The 22,096-nt window shown below is 38.1% G+C and overlaps 1 protein-coding gene across 5 annotated transcripts in view; it reads left to right on the forward strand.

Moving 5' to 3' along the window:
- Positions 1-22,096, forward strand: part of edil3a (EGF-like repeats and discoidin I-like domains 3a) — a 253,694-nt gene that overhangs the window by 49,173 nt on the left and 182,425 nt on the right. The window contains exon 3 of one of the 5 annotated variants that reach the window (XM_036598750.1): positions 13,420-13,461. The exons of 1 other annotated variant lie outside the window; for it this stretch is intronic. In XM_036598750.1, the coding sequence (XP_036454643.1) occupies positions 13,420-13,461 (42 nt within the window). The remainder of the gene's footprint in view (positions 1-13,419; positions 13,462-22,096) is intronic. 3 more of the 5 variants (XM_036598752.1, XM_036598751.1, XM_036598753.1) reach the window with 3 other exon arrangements.

Below are 22,096 nucleotides of genomic sequence, written 5' to 3' on the forward strand. Positions count from 1 at the left end.
ATGGCCCTATCTCCTCCACACACCTGGGGAGTGGTATCAGCCCTCCTGCCTGCTACGCTCGTTACATTATATTTGGATAATACTTCCTGCAGGTTGTCACTCAGATTAAGCCAATCTGTCCTGGGGCTTAGCCTTATCACCCCGCGGCTGGCATTATCAAGGTGAGCGAGGGCCGCTCGATAGTAATAAGTCATCATCACCCTTCCATTTTCCTAGTACGCTCTGTGTAAATGTCCACCACATGCGGCTTTGAAGAAAAAACAGCCTCATTGTCGAGAGCCATAGAGTCAACCGGTGAAATGTATGGACAAGTAAGCCAATAAGATGTAGCAGTGCTGTCTACATGTGACATCTCATGTTTGCTTGGCCTACATGTATTAGGGCTGCACGATATGGACAAAATGCCATATCTTTATAGCAACGCTAAATACTGGAGCTGCAGTGCGGATGTGTTTTACACAATCCGCACATGTTTGAACATAGCAAACTTTTAATTTTTTGCATTGTGTGAAAATTTCACAATGATAGAAATGGTCCAAAATTACTTGAAATGAAAGCTCTTTATATTGACTTTATGACACTTTTTACCTTCCTCTATAGTTACTTTTATGGAGGTACTTTTTTGGGAAAGCAGCAATATAATTCCAACATTAAGCAAATCAACTTAAAATATTATTAATAATATTTGCTTATAACATTCTGCCAAGCAATATAGTCCATTAACAGAAGTCTACAGTTGCCAAGTAACATAACAGTAAAAGACTATTCCGTGAACAGCACACTTTTTACATGAATATAATTTAGAAATAGAACAAAGAGGGAGTGTGTCATCATGGAAACCATCTACATAGATCATCATGGCCATGATGTCATATGAGATAATACACAAACTCAAGTGTTCTATTGCTTTTATACAACAGTTTTGCAAAATAAAGTAAAAAAGTACTGCAAAGAAGCCCTCAACGTTGAATCAAATGTACTTTAAAATGGGACATTTCCTTCCAGCAAAGAAGTAGTAGCCTTTTGTGTTAAAAAAGAGCCATAAAAGTTTCGCACTACGAGGCTCAGCTTTTTCCATATTTGCCAGAAAAACCTGAATGTCATTGTGGCATGCACCCGTCCCCTGGGCCCTGGTGGCAGCCGCAGGAGCTGGCGGGAGGGTGGGGCCCAAACTCCGAGCCCAGATGAAATCCCGCAAAGACAGCGAGGAAAGGATGAAATCCGTGAGGGAGTTGGGGATGGCTTGTGAGTCCCAAGCCCCGTCTTATGGGCACTGCCTCCGGTCCTGTGGCTGCCACCAGGGCCCAGGGGAAGGGCGCATGCCACAGTCATTTTGGTGTAGTCAGTCTATAAAACATTTCAAAACCCATCTTGTTTGCTGAATTGTATTCAGTTTGTTTCTGACTAATTCCAGTTTGTTCAGTTGTTCTGTCTTCACAGCTCCTGATTAGTAAGCCTGCTTAGGGACAACACAGGTTCAGGATTTAATGTAGACCTGCTGTTACACTCTTCTTCTACATCTGTCCAAATGGGCTGTGATCAGTTTATTATCTTATGGAAGTTAAATGCAGTGTAAAGTGACTGGTTACTTAGCAACTGGAGCTCAGTGGAATGATACAATTACTTAAATAATTAAATAAATAAATAAAGTGCTGTCATCACAAATAACAGCACAGGTAGAATGCTTCACAACCAATCAGATTGTACTGTTGAGGCGAACTATTCATATAACAAATGACATAATAAAATGGGTCAAAACTTTGGAAAAAAAATTTAGTTTAATTTTTTTTTTTTTTTAACATGTTAAATTCAGCAAATAAACGATAATTGTTATTAAAATGTGTAGAAGTGTGTTCTCTGTTCTCTGTTGTCCTCTTTGATTTTGATACTGCAAAAGCCAGTATTGCAATAACAGTTTAACAAACTGTGTATTGTGTAATAGTATATTCCTCCTGTAACACCTGCTGGTCATCTCACCAGCTTAGCAAACTTGATCGTAAATGGTTAACACAGTCTCGCCCTTTTAGCGTGCAGTTTTGCGTGCTGATATTATTTATTTGTCTTGTTTTTTCAGTTGAAGCTCTCAGTGAGAAAAGAGCAGCGCAACGATAACGCGTGTTGTGGTTGGAGCTCGGCGCAGAACATTTGTTGAACATCTGACATTTGCTTGGAAAAATATTTGATTAATTTGCCTCTAAAATGAAAAGTTGGCACAGGAGAGAAACAGATTATAGCAGCGAGATGAAAGAATTTGAAGTGATCTGATGGGCTCTCTTCCATGCCGTAAATCTTACAGACACTCTATGACTCTATAACTGCATGACTGCAAAAGAACAAAACACATGACGTAAACAGCCTTAACCAAAGGTGCTACAGGCAGTAAAAGATCAGGTGAACTGACAACACTTTTCTTACTGACACCTTACATGTGCTTGGCCACCCACTGTAGTTTACTTTTCAGTGCACAGGTATCACTTTGCAGTGTTCTGTTGGAGAATGCATGAGTTGGATGCATTCCTCCATGTCAGTCTCCATAATTAGCCAGAAATATGAATTTATTCAATCATATAAGCACTCATACATTTCTCACTCTCATTTCCTACACTCAACTGACAATGTAAAATTGAGAGTTATAAAAGGAAAAGGGAAAAAATGAACATGGGGTGGGCAAAATGACAATGTGTTAGGGATATTGTGATAACATGCATCACAGTGTGCTTTTCTGAGCATATCATTGTTGATATGAATTGTAGATCACTGAAGAATATGTATCATAAAAAAGATATATTTAGATTGATAATAGAGATAGAGATATTTATTATCTCCTTAGTTATGTCTATTATTATAGAGAATATATATATATAATATATATATATATATATATATATATATATATATATATATATACACACATACACACACACACACACACACACACACACACACAGTGGTGTGAAAAAGTGTTTGCCCCCTTCCTGATTTCTTATTCTTTTGCATGTTTGTCAAATTTAAATATTAGACAAAGATAACACAAGTAAACACAAAATGCAGTTTATAAAAAAAGGTCTTTATTATTAAGGGAAAAAGAAATCCAAACCTACAGGGCCCTGTGTGAAAAAGTGATTGTTTGTGACCTCAAGCTGAAGTGCACTTGGGTTCTGCAGGACAATGATCCAAAACACACCAGCAAGTCCACCTCTATTCAGAGAAAAACAAAATTAAGTCTTTGGAGTTGCCTAGTCAAAGTCCTGACCTGAATCCGATTGAGATGCCGTGGCATGACCTTAAAAAGGTGGTTCATGCTCGGACACCCTCCAATGTGGCTGAATTACAACAATTCTGCAAAGATGAGTGGGCCAAAATTCCCACTCATTGCCAGTTATCGCAAACGCTTGATTGCAGTTGTTGCTGCTAAGTTATTAGGTTTAGGGGGCAATCACTTTTTTCACACAGGGCCCTGTAGGTTTGGATTTCTTTTTCCCTTAATAATAAAGATCTTCATTTATAAACTGCATTTTGTGTTTGCTTGTGTTATCTTTGTCTAATATTTAAATTTGTTTGGTGATCTGAAACATTTAAGTGTGACAAACATGCAAAAGAATAAGAAATCAGGAAGGGGGCAAACACTTTTTCACACCACTGTATACAGGGACATTCACTCAAAAGAGGCCCTAAATATTCTGTAATAACTCTTGCTAGGACGAATCAATCTGAACGAAACAACATGGAATGTGCTCCCCAGTATATTGAGCTTCGAACAAGCTGCGTTGAAGCGTTTAACCTCTGTTCGCAACTTCTGGGTGCATACCCCCCATACCCCTTCATGTGTTTGGCAGAAAATGGAGATCACTTTCAGCATCGCATCTAATGTAATCAATTACACATATGTCAAAGTATGTAGCGTATTTTTTTTGGTTCAGATTGCTTCATCCTAACAGGAGTTACAACAGAATATTTGGGGCCTCTTTCGACTGAATCTCCCTGTGTATATATATAATGATTTTGTTGATACCGTTGCATTTTGCCAACCTCAGAAAAACAAAACATTGGGATACACATACTATGTCTAAAAGTTCTGCCCATTCAGTGTTTAATCTGAAATTCTTTGCGAAAGATTTTACATTTCATTTTGGAACATTGTTGTGAAAATCTGATTGCAACCAGAAAAGCATTATTGAGGTGAGGTACTGATGCTGGATCATGCGTTCTGGTTCACAAACACCATTCCAACTCCTCCCAAAGGTATTGGATGGAAGCCCATCACTCCAGAGAATGCAGTTCCACTGCTCTAGAAGGCTGGAAGGCCTTGATACCCCTCCAGCCAATACTTGGCATTGGGCATGGTATATATGGCTGCTCCAGAGCATCCCATTCAGTTGGCAATGCTTTTCTATGACAATCATACAAGCGGTATGCTCGTGCAATAGAATGTCTGTGTCAGCACTGGGTGCAGTAGCTAATTAGAATGGGTGTCTGGATACTTTTGGAGACAGATAAGATAAATATCTATTATATATATGACCTCTTTTTGTAAAGCCTATGAAATAACACCATGCTTTGAAGGCCTAAGAAAAAGAATACAGGACACATTTGGTTGAACTCGGAAATGCCTTTCGTTTACAAGCTATACCGCTGAGGAGGTGTGCAGGGCTTTATGTGAAAGTCCTGCGGAGACTGACCACAGCAGGAAGGAGAGACAATGAATGTGTGGAAGGCCTGAAGATAATAAACAGATCATAAAAGCACCACTCTCTATACAGATATAGTGATATATACAGACAAAAAGCTTTCACAATGCAGAGGGAATTAGCATTACTGACTTGCTGGGTGGGGGGGTTTACAGTACAGTCAGTGCGTGCCTGCCTCAATTGTTTATGCTTGTGTGGAGTGAATCTGTATTTGTGTGTGTGAGATTTCCACAGAATTTGCCCATTACTTGGATGAGACAAAGAAAGCTCTATTTAGAAAAGAATTATTATTCAGAGTGCTTGGAATGCGTACACCCATAAAATTGGTTTATCCCTTCAATGGCACAAATATTGCAGAATTTGGAGGACTGTTTTGCTGTTCAGTGAAAAGAGGGGGAAGATTCGGCTGCGTTTTAAGCTCTTTGCTTTAATGTGAGATTTCTGCTTCAATTAGCGCTCACTGTGTGTCACGTTAATTACCTTACACAAGGTGGCAGCACTTTGGAGCAAAACCTCAAAATTGCAAAAAATGAAGCTAAACAAACAGAGAGGTCTTTGTGAAGACTCTGTCATAGTTACATACTTACATGAGCATTGTTAAGATCTGGACTTTAGACTGTGTCTGTTAACATGATGGATTTGGGTTTTTATTTAAAGAGTAAACAGTTTCACTGCTCCATCTAAACAAAGAGTTCTGCTTGTTCTTCTCTGGATTAGAGCCCCTGAAACAGTGGCATAGCTGCCAGGAGACTAGCTGTGGGTTTATCAGCCAAGAACATAGTTAACATATTGCTGCTCTTTAGTGAAGAGTGTTCAGAGAGCTCTGGCTGTTATAGTGTCAAAATTTCAGTTTTGCCTGATGAAGTGACTCCTGATTGGGGATTTAAAGCCTGTAAGCTTGCAAATTGCTAATTGCTAAATTAGCATCTGTTCCTGTTAGCAGGCCTAAAGACTCTTTAGCCCATCATCACCACCATCACACAAACCACACCCGTATTTGCATTGGATGCACGTTTAACATTCTGAGTTGAAATGTATTGTATATTAGCTTAATATACCAATGCAGCATGTGTCTCCTGTATCCTCTGTGGTTGTTTTAAGTTAATAAAATGTTATAGCTGGGAGGCATATGTTCACACACAGACTTCTGATTTAATATTCAATATTTAATATTTATTCATTACCACTGTTCCTATAGATGGAAAACTCTGAAGACTACACTCTGCATGCTTTATGATCACATTCTTAGGTTTTGGCAATCCAGGACAAGCATATTAACTAAGCTGACCTCCTCATTCTAGTTTGGGAATCATTTGTTAATGGCTCACTTCCAAAATTCCTCAGAAGCTCAGTAGGTTCCACTTTGTACAGTTCACTTTGGTGCCGTCACATCCTCTGTGTCTCTGGGAAGGCTTTACACTAGACATTGGAACACTGATGTGAGGATTTGATTGCACAAAAAATGATTCAGCCACAAAAGCATTAGTGAGGTCAGGTACTGATGTTGGATAGTTAGTTCTGGATCACAAACAGCACTCCAACTCATCCCAAAGGTATTGGATGGAGCTCCATAACTCTAGAGAACACAGTTCCACTGCTCCAAAGCACAATGCTGGGAAGCTTAATACCCTTCTAGCCAACACTTGGCAACCTTAGTTCCTCAAGAGTGGCTTCCTCCAGAGCCTCACATTCTACTGGCAATGCATTTCTATGAATATTATACAAACTGTGTGAGCACATCTGAATATGAGCAATAGTAATCCTTAAAGTGGTTAAATTCACTAATTAGATAGGGGGCCTGGATACTTTTGGACATATGGTGTATATTCTTGCTATTACTTTACTATTCTGTCCATTCTATTGCAGGAGAATACAGAGATTCTTGCTGCAATTTGCCTGCTAATTAAATTAAATCACTGTATATCTTATATATGGCCTAGTCGTCTTTGTGTGTGTTAGTTGGTGGTGCTTTTTGGCTAGTTGGTTGGTAGGGATGTGTGTGTGTGTGAGTGTGTGTGTGGGGGGGTTATCTGGACTGATACCTGGCCCTACATTTTAAAAATATTTTCTACAGTCCATGTTTTACACCCAAATAGAGCACATGGAGTTGTTGGACATTCTTTGGACTCTTGGCTGAAAACCAAACTATTCTTCCACTGGGAATCAAAATTTGGTTTAATGCAACCCTCATACGACATTGAATGTTTGGCATCACATGAAAATTAATCAGTATAAATATTTATGCTATATTTTGCTAACTGTTTATCCAAGTTTGACTCTCAGGGTCTTAATGGACTACAAAGAATTAACAGTATTAATAAACAGCATTCAAATACACCAGATGACCTTTCCTGATAGTCATTCATTTGCATCACCAGTTGAATTTTTCCACTATATCCAAGCATGTCCATGCGTTCAATAATCAGTTTAGTGAGCATGTGTTGCAGACCCCATTGTGTCATGGACTGCTTCAGCTAGTGTGTAAGCTGCTTGAGAGAAAGATTGTGCTAATCCTCCACCCAGATGCAGGAGAGCATCCAACATCTGCTTAGCCAGAGCACTCTTTAGCACCATGCTGACAGTGGCGCAATGTTGGCATAACGTTGGCTCAACGTTGGCACAATGTTGGGATTGGCCTTGCAACATCCCGGAGACACTCTATCCCTTTGTATGGCTGAAACATCTTTTATTTAATTTTCACTTTGGTGAGAGGATTACTAGGCTGTTATGTATGAAATCCTCTCAGAACAAAATTGCGGTCATAAACTGTAGCTTTGTTGCACTTAAGACAAACACAGATTTTACAGAATGTGAACTGAATTGCTTAGTTACTCATGACTGGTATCTAATAAGGACGTGTGAAGATGCAAAAATGAACTTAGAACCTCAAGGAACCAGCAAGTTAACACTGCTATTTTACACAATAACATGCATTCAAGCCCCGTCACACCATGTACAGATATATCAGTCTACACACTCAAAAAATGAAATGTTATATGAAATGTTATGTGAAGTTGTTCCATGCAACTTTGTTAAGTAGCTTTTAAGATACTTGGGTAGGTAATGTACTCAGTGAATCCAAGTAAATCACACTAAAGTGAGCTCAAATTAACTGGACTGCTAATTTTTTATCAATTACTACTAATTAAGTAGAAAAAGAACATAGAGTTAATGAGTTTAAATAAGATCTACATCATTTCGTTGAGTTATTACTGTGCTACTGAGCTGTTATAGAACTATGCTCTGCAGTAGGTTACATGGTAACTTGCATTTATAGCTAAAAGCAACAGGCCTCATTCACCAATATCTTCCTAGGTTTTTTCTTACATTCTTACAGAGTCTGCATCACATTCATGACATACTCTTAAACCGCAGAATTGTTTACACCTTTGTGCTCTTGAGTGTGTAGATTGTGTTCTTACGTAAGAACAAGCCTCAAAGAAGAAAACATTGGTCAATGTCAGAATCTTCATAAAACTGTGTAAGTGGGTTTGGAGAAGAAATTTCTTCTTAAAAACAGTTGGTGAATAAGGCCCAATGTGATTAGGTAGTTAACCATGGAGTATAAGAGAGATTCAGGTAGGCCAGAGGAAAAGACAATACGAAGAGGGAGAAAAAAAAACAAGGAAAACAATATGGAAATAGATGAAGCCAGGAGCCAATGGAAAGATGTTGAGTTTTACTCAACAAGACTGCATTGACCAAACACTTAAGCAGTAAATCTGACAATTTGCTTAGTTTAAGTGAAACACCACAACTAACTCAATCTCACTGACTTGCATGTATTTGTTAAATAATCACTGAGAGAAAACTGATTAAAACCAACAACAGAGATTTACATTTTTTTATGGCAAATAATGATTAAGGGTGCATGATTGGAATCAGCCAGGATCGGAATTGGCGATATAAGTTCCTAAAATCTGAATTGGCATGTGATTCTTATTCTGACTGATTTCAACTGTTTTTATATGACTTTATTGTCATATAAAATAATACTGTGGAAAAGTCAGATATCAGCTTCTGTTTATTTAATTTTCAGTCAAAGTGACCATTACAAACAAGTTACACTAAAATATGGTGTGCGTGCACCACTGTGAGTTGCCCAGCAAAATCTGAAATGATTATTTAAAAGTCAGATGTACTGGGACAGATTTGGGGGGAATTTTTTCAGACCATATCATACATCTTTACACATTAACGTCACACTCACAGGCTCAAAAAGAAGGTCTGACCAAATTTTGACTGAGTTCTCTTCAAATACTCTTTCAACGCACTCACAAGTCAGATTCAGAAGTACAACCAATGTTAAGTCAGTGTGAGGACAAAACATAGATTTAACAGAGAATACACAGAAGCCTCAGTAGTATAATGAGTATAATTTCAAATTTAGCGTGTCCACTGTTTGCCTTTGTTACTGTGTGCATTCCACTCTTTTCAGGAGACTTGCTTTCAGTTTTTTTAAAGAAATCTGTGGAGATATTTGTCCACACCTCCAAAGTTCAGTCTTAATAGTTGGTTGCATTTTCTCACAGTCTAAGTAATCCCAAACACATTTGATTATGTTGTGGTCTGGACAGTCCATTATTCTGAGAACACAGCATACTCTCCTTCAAATGTTCTTCTTTTATCTTTTCCTTTACTCAGTAACAGCTTCTTGACAGCAGACTCCCTGTCTATCTACTCACAGTGGAAGGATGGACAGACATCTGCAGATTTTTTTTTTCTTTCTTTCAGATCTAAAGCAAGAATGGACCTTGATTTGGTCTCAAAGTCACATTTTTTCTACATCTTTGAATCATCTTTTTAAACTCCGTTTTAGAAACTTTTCCTTTGACTTCCCTTTCCTTATGCGACTGGATTATCTATGAAACATCTTCTGAAAAATGAATAACTTGCACTCAATGTCTGTTTTGACATATATACAAGCTGCATTTGGATGTACCTGTTGTTGTACCTTGCACAAAATGTCAGCTATTCTGAAATATTTCAAGATTTGCATGTTTCAAATCACTGTGTTCATTTTGCCTGCAAAAGACCAAGCCTCAGGGGAAAGTGCAGACATTGCGGTTGCATTTGTTGACCTGCCTAAATTAAAATTCAATGGCTTACTAGGGAATAAAATATGTCAAAATTGATTATAAAGAAATTGAAAACTAAAGTAGATTGGACCACCCCAAAAATAAATAATATATCTTATTAAAACATGCTTCTCTAATAGCCAAAGCATAGATATCCCGACTGCTCCAACACACCATAAAATGCACTCACTCTCAAATCTAGATCATTTCTGCACCAGTTAGTAACCTTGTTTTCCACATTTTACTTCCCTGGCCCAAATCCCTGGTGTTAAGCAGGAAATCTCAGACTGCTGATAATGCAGGCCTTGGGGAAGCTTCTGGAAACCAGCTCCAACAGAGACTAGAGCCAGACGAAGTTGGCCTCAAGCATGTGGACCCATCTTTTTGTGCTTTTCTGTCATGCCATTGGTCTACAGGGAAAGATGGGATGCAACACAAATAAAGCAGAAAAGGAAAGAACAAAAATAAATAATAAAATAAATAAATAAATTTAAAAAAAGACAAAGTTAGCTGAAGTTCATAATGTGCAGGGCCCAGAACTCTGCGCCTATTCAGGGTGCTTCAATCACACTGGAAAAAAAAAAACATGGTGCTGCTTTTCCCAGCTCATATATTACTTTACTGCTTGGGTGCATCTACATGCATCTATAAGCTATACCCAATGTAAAATGTGTAAACCAGATTTACTCTGTTAAACACAACAAACCAATGTGACAGTGACCTGATTGTGTGTGTTCATGTTCCTTGGCTGAAGGAATAGTGCCCTGTGGATGCTGTGTGGCATATTGGCATGCATCCCCTGCATCTGTCTAGTGATTACAGAGGGATTTGGCTGCTCCGTTAGCCCAGAGACCACTGGAGGCCTTTCAGCCACTCGCTGCCTTTGTGCTCAATCTCTCTCAGTTTACTCCACTAATTTGTGGACTTTTTGAGCTTTTGAAGCTGTTTTCAATAGTGTCACCTCTGCCAATGAGCTGTGTCATATCTACATACTAAAGAGTCTTGGTCTTCATTAGTAACGATTAACAGAAATACACAGAGTTGCCAGTTTATTAGGTCTCCTTACCTTGTATCTACACTCACTGGCCATTTTATCATGTATACCTACTATATAGGTGGTGTAGGTTTACAGTTACTGACTGTGTATCAGCCCACTGTACCCTAACTATCAATAAAACACTGCTGAGTAGATATTTCTCACCTTGTTTGTACATCTTGTATAAATACTGTTAGATACTATACACTGTAAGAAATGGCTTGTCAGATCAACCTAAAAAATTACTTCATGTAGTAACAAGCAATTGAACTTTTTCAATTGCTTGTTAATATGTTTAATAACTACATTTTTTTTTCAACTTAAAAATTACATTGATTGAAAGAATCCTTCATTCAAAGTATTTATTAAGGTTGAATTAAACTAGGTAATTTACTTGTTACTGCATTAAGTAATTTTTTAGGTTGATCTGACAAGCTTTTTTACAGTGTAGCTCCTCTTTTGCCATGAACAATTTGTTGGTCATCCTTTAGCTCTACATCAGCGGTCAGTTTTTGGCTACACTGCCACTGATAACTTTCAGATAATATCTAGTCTGTGGTGGTTCTAGGGTGGTCCCTATCCAATAATGAATGAGAATGAGGCCACTGATACATTGTGCAGCAACAGATGGGCTACATTCAGTAACTGTAAACGTAAAAAATTGGACCTAAAAAGTGGTTTCTGATCTCTCTCTCTCTCATATACATAACAGTCAGTTCCGGCCATGCAAGCTGATTGGTTGAGAAGCGTTCTAACTGTGCTGTTATGGCAAATATTTTTCACAAACACTGTATCATTCCTACAGTTGTGAGTTTGACAGCTGTGGGAGATGCTCAAGCCATTTGAATGTTTTTACTTCTTACTTTGCGCACAAACAGAAAATGGATAAGATTACATTTGACCTACAGCCGATTTGGTCAGACTCTAAAGATAAGTCTACCCTGAATTCCAAACTGTCATTACCACTGAGCAAGCTTTTCAGTTGGCAACTAAACAACATGGAATTAGCCAGAAATGAGCCAAATACCATTCGCCAAACAAAATAGGCTGTAAGATGCTTTACAGACTGGCGGGAACAAAACAGCATTAATATTGATCTTGCAAAAAATTGACAAAACTGAGCTGAGCTTGACAAAACTCGCCTTCGGGTCATGCCTGCGACCAAATCATGTTATTTCACGACAACACACTCCCTCTCATGTTCTATTGCTTAAATATATATATATACACATATATAAATATATTCACATGACATCACAAGTGCTAGGAGGGCGAAAGCTAGCACAGGCTTCTTCAGAGACCTGTGAAGTGCCACTGCATCTTGTTGAAGATCTTTTTTAATCTCACTTGATAGTCGGCTCGATATTTTGGTCTCAAACACAAAAGCAGCATTATACTGGTGAAGATATGAGGACCATACTAGATAATTCACGCACTTCCTCAGAAGACACTTCCTTCACCTAGTTTTGACTAAGTTCTCTTTGAAAACTCTTTCAACGTGTTTGTAAACATCACATTCATCTGCTCGGGGAAGGGGCCTGAAACACATTACAAAATGTTCTTTCACATGTTGTGTGCAATAACACGTTTCTGTCAGAGAGGTCTTCAAATCCCCAAAACTTGTAAATTTTGTACATAATTAGAAATTGTGTACTAAAATTTGCAGGAAAATCTCACATTTAAGTTTGTGGAGGATGTGTTAACCTCTTTTCACTTAGAGAATAAACAAAACATATAATTTGACTGGGGAGTGTTCAAACCTTTGCATACAACTATAGGTCATAAACTGTGCTAGGTCTGATTCTCCCAAAGGTCAATAGTTTAATCGTCCCTCGTTGCTAATCCCATCATCCTTCATGCTTACAGATCACAGGCATCCCTTGCCAGGAGCCAACAAAAGCGTAACATGCAGCAAATGGTCATTATTTAACCCTCCATCCTGACCCCATCGGTGCAAGTCTTTCAGCACAAAAACACAATGAACAATAAAGAGAGCGAGTGCAGTAGTTGGAAACCTTCTTGCTGTAATGTGATTGAACTGATGGAAGGCGACGGTAATGGCGCAGGATGGGCCCGGCTTCGTCCTCACTATTCTGGCTCTTGACACAGTGATTAACAATCAAACTCATGCACGCTCAGGCGGGTAATTTCTAAGCACAGGCGCAGAATGATAAATGCAGGCCATACGTGGGGTGAGCATTGGGTGGACGTGGGCAGGGCAGCAGTATTTAGGCACTGCATTAACTCTTGGCAAATGAAATCATGGGATTCAAAGGAGCACAGCTTTTTATGATGGGATAGTTGAAGTGCAGGAATTAATTACCTTTTAATCGTCGGCGTGTGAGGTTTGTTTTGTTTCAGTCGTTTTGTTTTAATTTTTCCCCTTCCGGGATTATTGTCGGTAATGATATTTTCTGGAGGGAAACAGAAGAATTATTTTTAGATATTAGGTAGTTTGATAAACCAGTGAGCTTGATAATATGAGTTGATAATGAAATGAACTTGAGTGAATGTTGAATTTTGTTTTTGCCAAATATCTTGGAAAACTGTGGCATCTAACTCTTTTTCTCGCTTTTCTCTTTTTTCTCTCTTTCCCCTTTTCTGAACCCTGTCACAGCAGCAGATGGTGAAGATTCAACTTCAGGTGGGATATTTCTAGGTCTGCATCCTATTCTGTTATCCTAATTTGGCACGCAGGTTGCTGCCTTTTGTTTTCTTTGTGTCACATTATTGTCATGTGTGCTCTTCCTGCATGTTATTTTCACCTCTACTTCCAGACTCTTCCGCTTTCTTTTCTTGGCATTCTCTTCATTGTATTACTCACTGTCTGTCTCTGTGTTACTTTAGCTCTCATTTGGTGTTAGTTTACTCTTAATTGTGAAGATGTCTTGAGTTATAAGTTATTTTTCTTTGAGCCAAAATCAAAGTTTTAAACATTTCTCAGATTCTTTCCAAACTGATGGTTTGACCAAAATCAAATTTACACTATTTTTTCCTTATTCAGGCAATATATGTTTGATGTCTGAAGTTAGTTTGTTAGCATATATATATATATATATATGTATATACAAAATAACATGTGCCCTGCACATGTTATGTCTACTTTCGCAAAGGCCACATTTTATGTTTATTTTTTCCTAATATGTTCAATACAGTTTGTATCAAAATGTGCAGAAATGTGTTCTCTGTACAGGATATGTACTTAGAAAATCAACAAAATATGTAATTTGACTAGGGTCACTCAAAAGTAGATACAGTGTCAGAAACTACATAATCAACACTATATAAGATTAATTAATGGCCTGATGCAGTCAAGTGTGTGATAATTACAGCATGCGGTTTGCACAGTGCTAATTGCTGACTATTAGCTTCTAGTAGTTGTTAGTTACATTTGCTTTGTAGTTCCAGTGCAAAACTAAACAAGAAAATTTCAGACACTTCAGATGTCTTGGTTGACTGACTACATTTGGAATAAAGCTGGACATGACATACACTACTCAACTTATAAAATTAACATACACTACTCGACTTATAAAACTCCAAAGGATTTTAAAAAGAGAGAATCATGCACTTTACAGAAATTCTAGTTTTTTTCATCATAAGCAAGTGCACACCATGAGGTAATGATATGGGAAAAAAAACAGACGTAATTCAAGATCCCAAATCTTACTGTTATCACGTAACATGGGGCAGTCATGGGCTGGAGGTTAGGGAACCAGCCTTGTGACCGGAACGTCGCTGGTTCGATCCCCTGAGCTGAGGTGAGGTGCCCTTGAGCAAGGCACCTAACCCCCAACTGTTCCATGGGTGCTGCAGCTTGGGCTGCCCACTGCTCCAGGCAAGTGTGCTCACTGCCCCCTAGTCTTCACTAGTGTGTATGTGGTGTTTCACTGCACGGATGGGTTAGATTGCAGAGGTGAAATTTATCCATTGTGGGACTAATAAGGGTCAATTAATCTTAACACAAACAAAGCTGAAACTGGACTGAACTCGTTTGAACATGTAATAAGTGTAGAAAAAACACAAACTGGGGATATGGTTAGAAGTTACACGTCATTCTATTTTGCACATTTTGAGCTGGAGGAGCATTTTACTACACACTGGCAAACTAACTTGTAAAGTGATTGTTTTGAAGTTGTGCTATGTATTTTATAAACAATGTAAAGGTATTCACACATTTGGCCAAGTTCAACAAGTGGCTCATTCATATCTGTGGTCTACAGTTTGGACACTGTCTGGTCAAATTTCATGTTTTATTGATTTTCTAAATTAAAAGTACACATCCTCTATAGAGTGCACACCTCTGCACATTTTAATACACAGTTACTGTTTATGTGCTGAATTTACCATATTTGGAAAAAAAAAATCTGTGACCTGTGCAGAAGTTACATATCTGCTTAATCACTCTACAGTAGTTTAGTCCCACTCATCCTGACTGAAGTTTTAAGGAGTGCTGCAACTCTGACAGCATTTTGAATGAGGTACCGTGCAGGACAGCCAATCAGAACAGAGCTTATTTATATACGGTCTTGGAAGCACAATAAAAAAAAACAGCCCTTTTAATTCTAAGGGATTAAAAGAGGTTGGAAAATAGTCATATAAAACTGAATTATTACCACTATTTTTAAGTGTACCATGCAAATGTCATATGTAGACTTTAGGGGGAAAAAATATAAAACAAATGTAGGTCATGAGTTTAAAATCAGGCTAAAATTGTGTAGTGTATGCCTGGCTTAAAGGGAAAAAATCACATTATCAGTTTTTTTTTGTGTAAACCTATTATGGAGGGTGTTTCTAGCATTTCTATAAAGGTAAAAGTATAAAAAGGAGAAGTTATTGTCATATTTAGAGATGAAGACTTGAGTGCCTGAAGTGCTTACACACACACAACACACACTTACACATCCTGAACTTCCTCTAAAATGAGGGGTTTGCAAGTGTTTCTCCTCCTCCTCTCCTCCCCTCTGGCTCCTGAGCTGCTCCCTCATTGATCCGCTCATTGTGCCTGGTCAGCAGCACTGATCTCTCAAAGTGCAGCAGCTTTGAAGATTACTCACACTCTTCTTCCCTTCCCTTCATGCTCCAGTGTTTTATCGTCTTCCAGGCTTCTCAGTAAAGCATAGCACACTTCCTTCTCTCTCTCTTTCTCTGATGCCCACCCCCCCATCACCACCCACCACCCCTGGGTTAAAGAGCTGCCTTGGTCACAGGGACTAGCACATTACAATCTGTTGCACTCTCTTTTTTTTTTGGCTGTAAAATATCTTGCTTTGGTTTGGTGATTGGCCCCCTGTCATTGCTACCAGATGTGACATGTGGGGCTGTGCTCTACTGCACTCTGAGAAAAAAAGCAAAAAGCATTTTGTCTCACGAAAAGGAACATTTTCAAGAATTTACACTTGCTGAGTGAATTTCTTAGCAATATATAAGCCAGAGCTCAGTCAAGTGCACGTCTTGTCAATAACACCAATAATATCTCAAGCTAAAGCCCTGTTGTTACCACTATATGCAATCACCAAAATGGCCTTTTCAATTACTTCTTGAATGCTGTTCTTTATATGTAATCTTTGCTAACTCTCCCTATGCTACTCATAACTGATTGAGTGTCCTACAGTACGTCTCCAATTGGTTCCATTCAGCTCCAAGCACAATCTCCTCACAGCCTCCCCAAGGAGCTGATGATGAGGCTTGATGCACTTAGCATTAGCATACAGAGCGCAGCGGGGAAAGATCATCACGGCGGATTAGCATAAAAGCTCTCTAATGCTACAGCCCTGCTACCAGCCAATACTAAAAGCTAACTCGCTGCATTTTTCCCCCCCTTATATGCTACTTAAATGGGAAAAGGTGTTCACAGTTTAGCATGAAAGGATTTTATAATGACTCTGAATGAGATATTGTGAATTTATGATTTGAAAATGGCTAGCTTCTTTTGTGTATATCATTGGGCTAAAAGAGAAGAGTGAAAGCAGTCTTTCTAGGAAATCAGTCTTCTTGGGCAGATAAGTGGATTTCTTTGATATTGCAGTCAGTCTAATATACTGGAATGCTCCTTGTAAATCACATATAAGGCTCACATATGCCTCCCCTTTCAAGAATGCTGCCAAGAGTGAACAGAAGGCTCGTGGCTCAATCATGAGAAGTTCCTTTATGATTTCTCTGCTACAGTTCTTACATGGTAGTTGCTTTTCTGCTTCCATCATAAGCCACTGCTTTTCCTTATAAATTAAGGAAATTGTGAGTCCTTAACATGTACAAAATATGGTCAAACAGTGGAACGCTATTTTATACTGTACACTTGGCTATCACTTCATCAGAAACAGTGATGACAGCAGGGTACATTTAGGTTTTTGCTAATTACATCAAAAAAGGAGGGAGGGATCACGTCTACAATAATGCTAGGTTCTGCTAGTGAACTTATGAGATTTTAGTACTATGTTAGCTTTGAGCTAACAGCGATTCTGATGAACATGGCCACTGGCCATACTAGATCTTCATGTTTTATTTGAAGATTGTACCATATATGGTAACATATGTTGAGCATGTCTCACGGTGACTCATGACACCTGCTGCTGTTTTCCATTTTTAATAACTGACTGAAATGCACTGGTCAGGCTACCACTTATATGTATCTAGAAGCTCCAGAAGGCCTAAAGTAATGTTTATTTCTCACCCATTGTGAATCAAATGATTGGTTGATTCCACTGTCAGTTCTTAGTTACATTAGTGATTGACCTGACATGTTAGGCCTCTAGTTCAGCTCCTGAAGTCCTAACCAGTGGGAGAGCTCACTTGGAGGTTTCTAGATACCACTGAGAAAAAAGGTCCTTGATTGGATAATTTTCCTTATCAGGAATTTAAGTTTGTTTCCAACCAAATCTTAGCCATAATATGAGAGCATTACTGCAATACCTGCAGAACTTAAGCACAACAAGCATAATGATTCTATTAGATAAAAAAAACTGCAAAAAAATTACCGACATATATCATTTTATATCACAGAAATCACTAGAAGTTTAAGCTCAAATCATGTGTGAACAATTCAATTACAACAGCCTGAAGGGACTAGATGTAAAAGTTGACCAGCCTGGTAAGTTGATGAAAACACAATTCGGTACAGTTCTATGTTGTTTTGAATAATTTGAGTACATGAAAAAAGCCTTAAGATAAATAGTATTAGTGTAAAGACTCACACACTGGTAAATGTATTTATGATCTCAGAGTAGAACAGCACATTTCAGCATGAACAATGTTTTATTACATGATACATCTATAGTATAGGTGGGCAAGTGAAGTGGTTAGATGCATTGGCAGAGTCTGTTTTTTAGAAGTTTATATCAGGAAATGACATAGGGCAGGCAGAGTAGCGGGGGATGCATGACAACAAACAAAAGGAAAGCAAAACACAAGGCTACAAAAATAATACAAACTAACCTATGAATGTACCAGGGCACAAAGAAAAAAACAGCAGACTGACTAAGAAACAGAAAATAGAGCAACACAGCCGACTAACAGCAGTGCAACAGAATGAGACCAACAACAATGGACAGCAGGGAACCAAAGCCAACAAAGGGGTCTAAACACGAGGGTATAAACATTGATAAGACTGCTAGGGACCATAATAACAGGGTTACACACTACACATGGGTGACATAGATTGTAATTGGATATTGTGATACTTGATTTAATTAATATGAGGGAAATGAACTTCATTCTTTGTTTACTTTTGGAAGCATAGTTGTAACTATGTAACTAACCATTTACAACATCAATTAATCTGACCCCACCATTTGGAGGTTGTACTTTAGCGTGGTTAGCTCTTACTGGCCGTTGTTTATACATGCCTCAAGATGGTGCTATATAGCCACCAGGAGAGTGATTACACTTATAGAGTGTAAATTGAGTGTATAACTTATAAATTGAGTGTATAACTTATACAAACAACTCAGCAAGTTTAGAAAACACTTATGATGTTACTTTCATGTTACAAGAGCAGACTTCAGGGTGAATCTATCAGAAAACTGTCCGAATTTGCAGATGATTTGGAATAAGAGAAAATGACCAAAAAAGCACGTTCCACTTGAACCTGTTTCACTAGATAAAAATATGTTTCATTTTTTCAGTTGGAGACTGTAGCCCATCTGTTGATGCATGGTTTGTGTTAGGTTGTGTTGTGTTTGGCTGGATATTTTTTGGATAGTAGACGACTCTCAACCTAGCAGTGACACTGCCAGGTTTCTTTCCAGCACTATATTATTCATTTTCATCTCATTGATCTTCATTAAATAAATAAAATAATGATAATAATTTTAATTTTCATGCTATGTAAATCACGTACATGTAATAAACACGCCTTTCCCTAAAAACCCCACCAACAGTGCTCTACCTTGTACTTATACTTATACCAGCACCAAACTGCCATGTCTGAATCATTGTTCTGAGAATGATCTACCACCCAAATAATACCTGGTCAACAATGGTATGATTGTCCAATTGGCCAATAATGAATGTGCTACACAAACTATGCATGAAAAATATGGGCCACCAAGTAAGTACCACCAAGCTTCTACAGCGAGCATGTGGAAATGTATGTCTTAGATGGGAATAATGGTCATGCAGAGCCTTATATAGTATTTGTATAGTATTTGTACCTCTGACTGACCAGCTGCTCTGTATGGACATAGTACAAGAGATGACCTTAGAAAAGCAGTATGGTATACTTCTGATTGGTTCCAGCACTAAGTCCACTATAATCTGCTTTTGTTTTGGATTATTCTTTGCATGGTCAATGTTAAACCCAAAGCTCAGGACACTGACCCCAATTGAATTTCTGACTAGAGCCATTTTCATTTCATGTCAGTTTTGAATTTCTACCTGCTTCCTCTTGTGATTTCATGCCCAAGAGTGAGTCAAAAGTTTACCATAAAATAAACAACTCACTCAATATAACCTGCTCTGAATTCTAAATTAGGGAATCAAAGTGTTGGGTGCAAAAAAAAAGCTGATCAGTGAGCTGAGAACTTTGGGAAAAAAGCACAGACATCAAACTGAATGTCAGGGCAGCTCTCCCTCTGTAAGTTGCCATGCCTTGCCAGGATTAGTCTTTAAAGGGAGCTTTTCTCATTTTATTAGGTATGCTATGTTTCAGAATATTTAACCTGATGATACAGGAGCTGCTGTTTTATGTTTAGTACATTCTCCTTACACGCTATATAATATAAATGACTTTTATATAAAGATATTATGGCTAGACCTCAATCTCATTATCTTTATATAGTAATTTACCTGTTCTGTTCAGGGAGGCAGATTTGAGCCCATGATTTGCTATGATCAAAAAGCAAAATGACTTTGCTGAGGTCAAAAAGACTTGCAGTGGATTTGTTTTCTCCATAACTAATGATTTTCAGTGTTTTCTATGCACAGTTTTAAAAAATATAATGGTATTTGGCAATGAAATATTAAAAGATTACAGAATGATGTGTCATCATTTTGTAGCTTGCCTTTAGCCCTGGGTCTGTCTATGGGGAAAACAAATCATATCTATTGCATTCAGTGAGTTTCAACACACATTTTCCAAGTTTATATAGTATTACATGTACAGTATTCTGCATACAAGGTAACGCCACACATCTTATTCACTTCATAAGGCTGACAACCACAGCAGAGTATCTCTTACTAACCAGCATGCTTTGTCTAGAGTTCTAGTCAAGTGGTTTTGACTGTAGTAACAGAATCTGTTTAAGGGGAGCCTTGTCACTTCCTATTTCTGTCATTATACCAAAAAATGACTGTACAAGCAAGTCTTCAATGAATGGGGGTGAATGGAAATAAAAAGTTAAAATGTTTCTATGGAAACTCCCTTGCTGATTGCTGATTGGCTGAGTAAAGCAGTTTGTGCTTACTGATGTCATGAACATAAGACATTGTTACAAAGTCATATAATTGACATTCAAAAGCACTCAAAAATCTGACAACAGTGTTCAAATATTTCATGCTAAAAGTTTGATAGGAACTCATTTTGACTCACTCGAGAGCGCCCTCTAGCATCCGACAAGCCTGAAATCCATTACTGTGTGCCAATTCTTCTCACTAGAAACTTTTTAGTAGTAAGTTAGTATTTAGGTACCAGGTGTTATATAATAGTCTCGCAGTAGTGTAATAGTTTAGCCATAATATCATGTATCTTAGTGACATCAATTAAATATATAGGAGTGCTAACTAACTTGTAGCATACATTCAGCAATATTTGCACTTTGACTACTTTGTAATGCAGAGGAATTGGAGTGACTATGTATTGGCTTTGGAGCTTGTTTGTTCATCAAAGGATGCAATAGGGAGATTTTTGAAAATGCCGTTCATTTTTCTCATATAGAAAAAAACAGCTTATAGTTAATTTGGCGCCTCTGAGGTCTACTGATGTCAGCATTTGCATTTCAGATGTGCTAGCACAAAGAAAAGAAATAATACTTATCATCAGCTTCATTGGTATTGTGGTATGTAAATATTAGAAAGGTTGCTAGAACATCCCTGTGCCAAGAACATTGTTGCTCTCTGACTCTGAAATTCTTCTGATTTGCAGAATAAACATACTTTTATGGCAGCCAACAGATTAAAAAAGGCAAAGGGATGGGTTGAGTCAGAGGTCAATTATAATTATAAGTTGATATGGGTTCAGTATTTACATGGATATTTTGTTACTGTCATGCTCTGCTGCCAGAATAAATGGTGCTCAGGCCTGCACTGGATTCATATGGGAGAAAACTTGGATTTGTTTAAAGAAATTGTTATGGTAATGACTATACACCTAACTTCCCTGTTTTTTCCACTTCTTATCTGTATGCATGTGCATGTTTGCTGCTGCAAAACTGTGAAAACCTGAGAAAAACATTTTTTTTTACAGCTTCCTTACCAGCAGCAATTTGTTCGCTGCCAACTTTCTTGACAGTGTGGCATACTTGAATGGGAAGCAATTTTCATCCTTTTGTACCAGCATGTGATTTTGCATGTGTGTTTGCTATTCATCATAACTTTGGCCCAGATTTCTATATTGGCATCAATATGCATTTTAAAGCAACAGCCTGGAAATCGCTAGCTTTTAAGTGTGCTGTAATTTGCTGAACTTTGACCTTCCAGTGCACTCCGGACACTTCATTAGCGGAATGAAAGCTGACACATTCTGAGATCATCAGATGGTGAAAAATAAGCATTCATATCCAACATGTAGCTTGTATTACTTTGGCTCATCAGATCCAAAAGGGGAGTTTTTCCTTTTAATTACTGTACTGCTCTTTTTT

The sequence above is a fragment of the Colossoma macropomum genome, unplaced genomic scaffold (assembly GCF_904425465.1).
Source record: "Colossoma macropomum unplaced genomic scaffold, Colossoma_macropomum, whole genome shotgun sequence".
NCBI classification, from domain to species: Eukaryota; Metazoa; Chordata; class Actinopteri; order Characiformes; family Serrasalmidae; genus Colossoma; species Colossoma macropomum.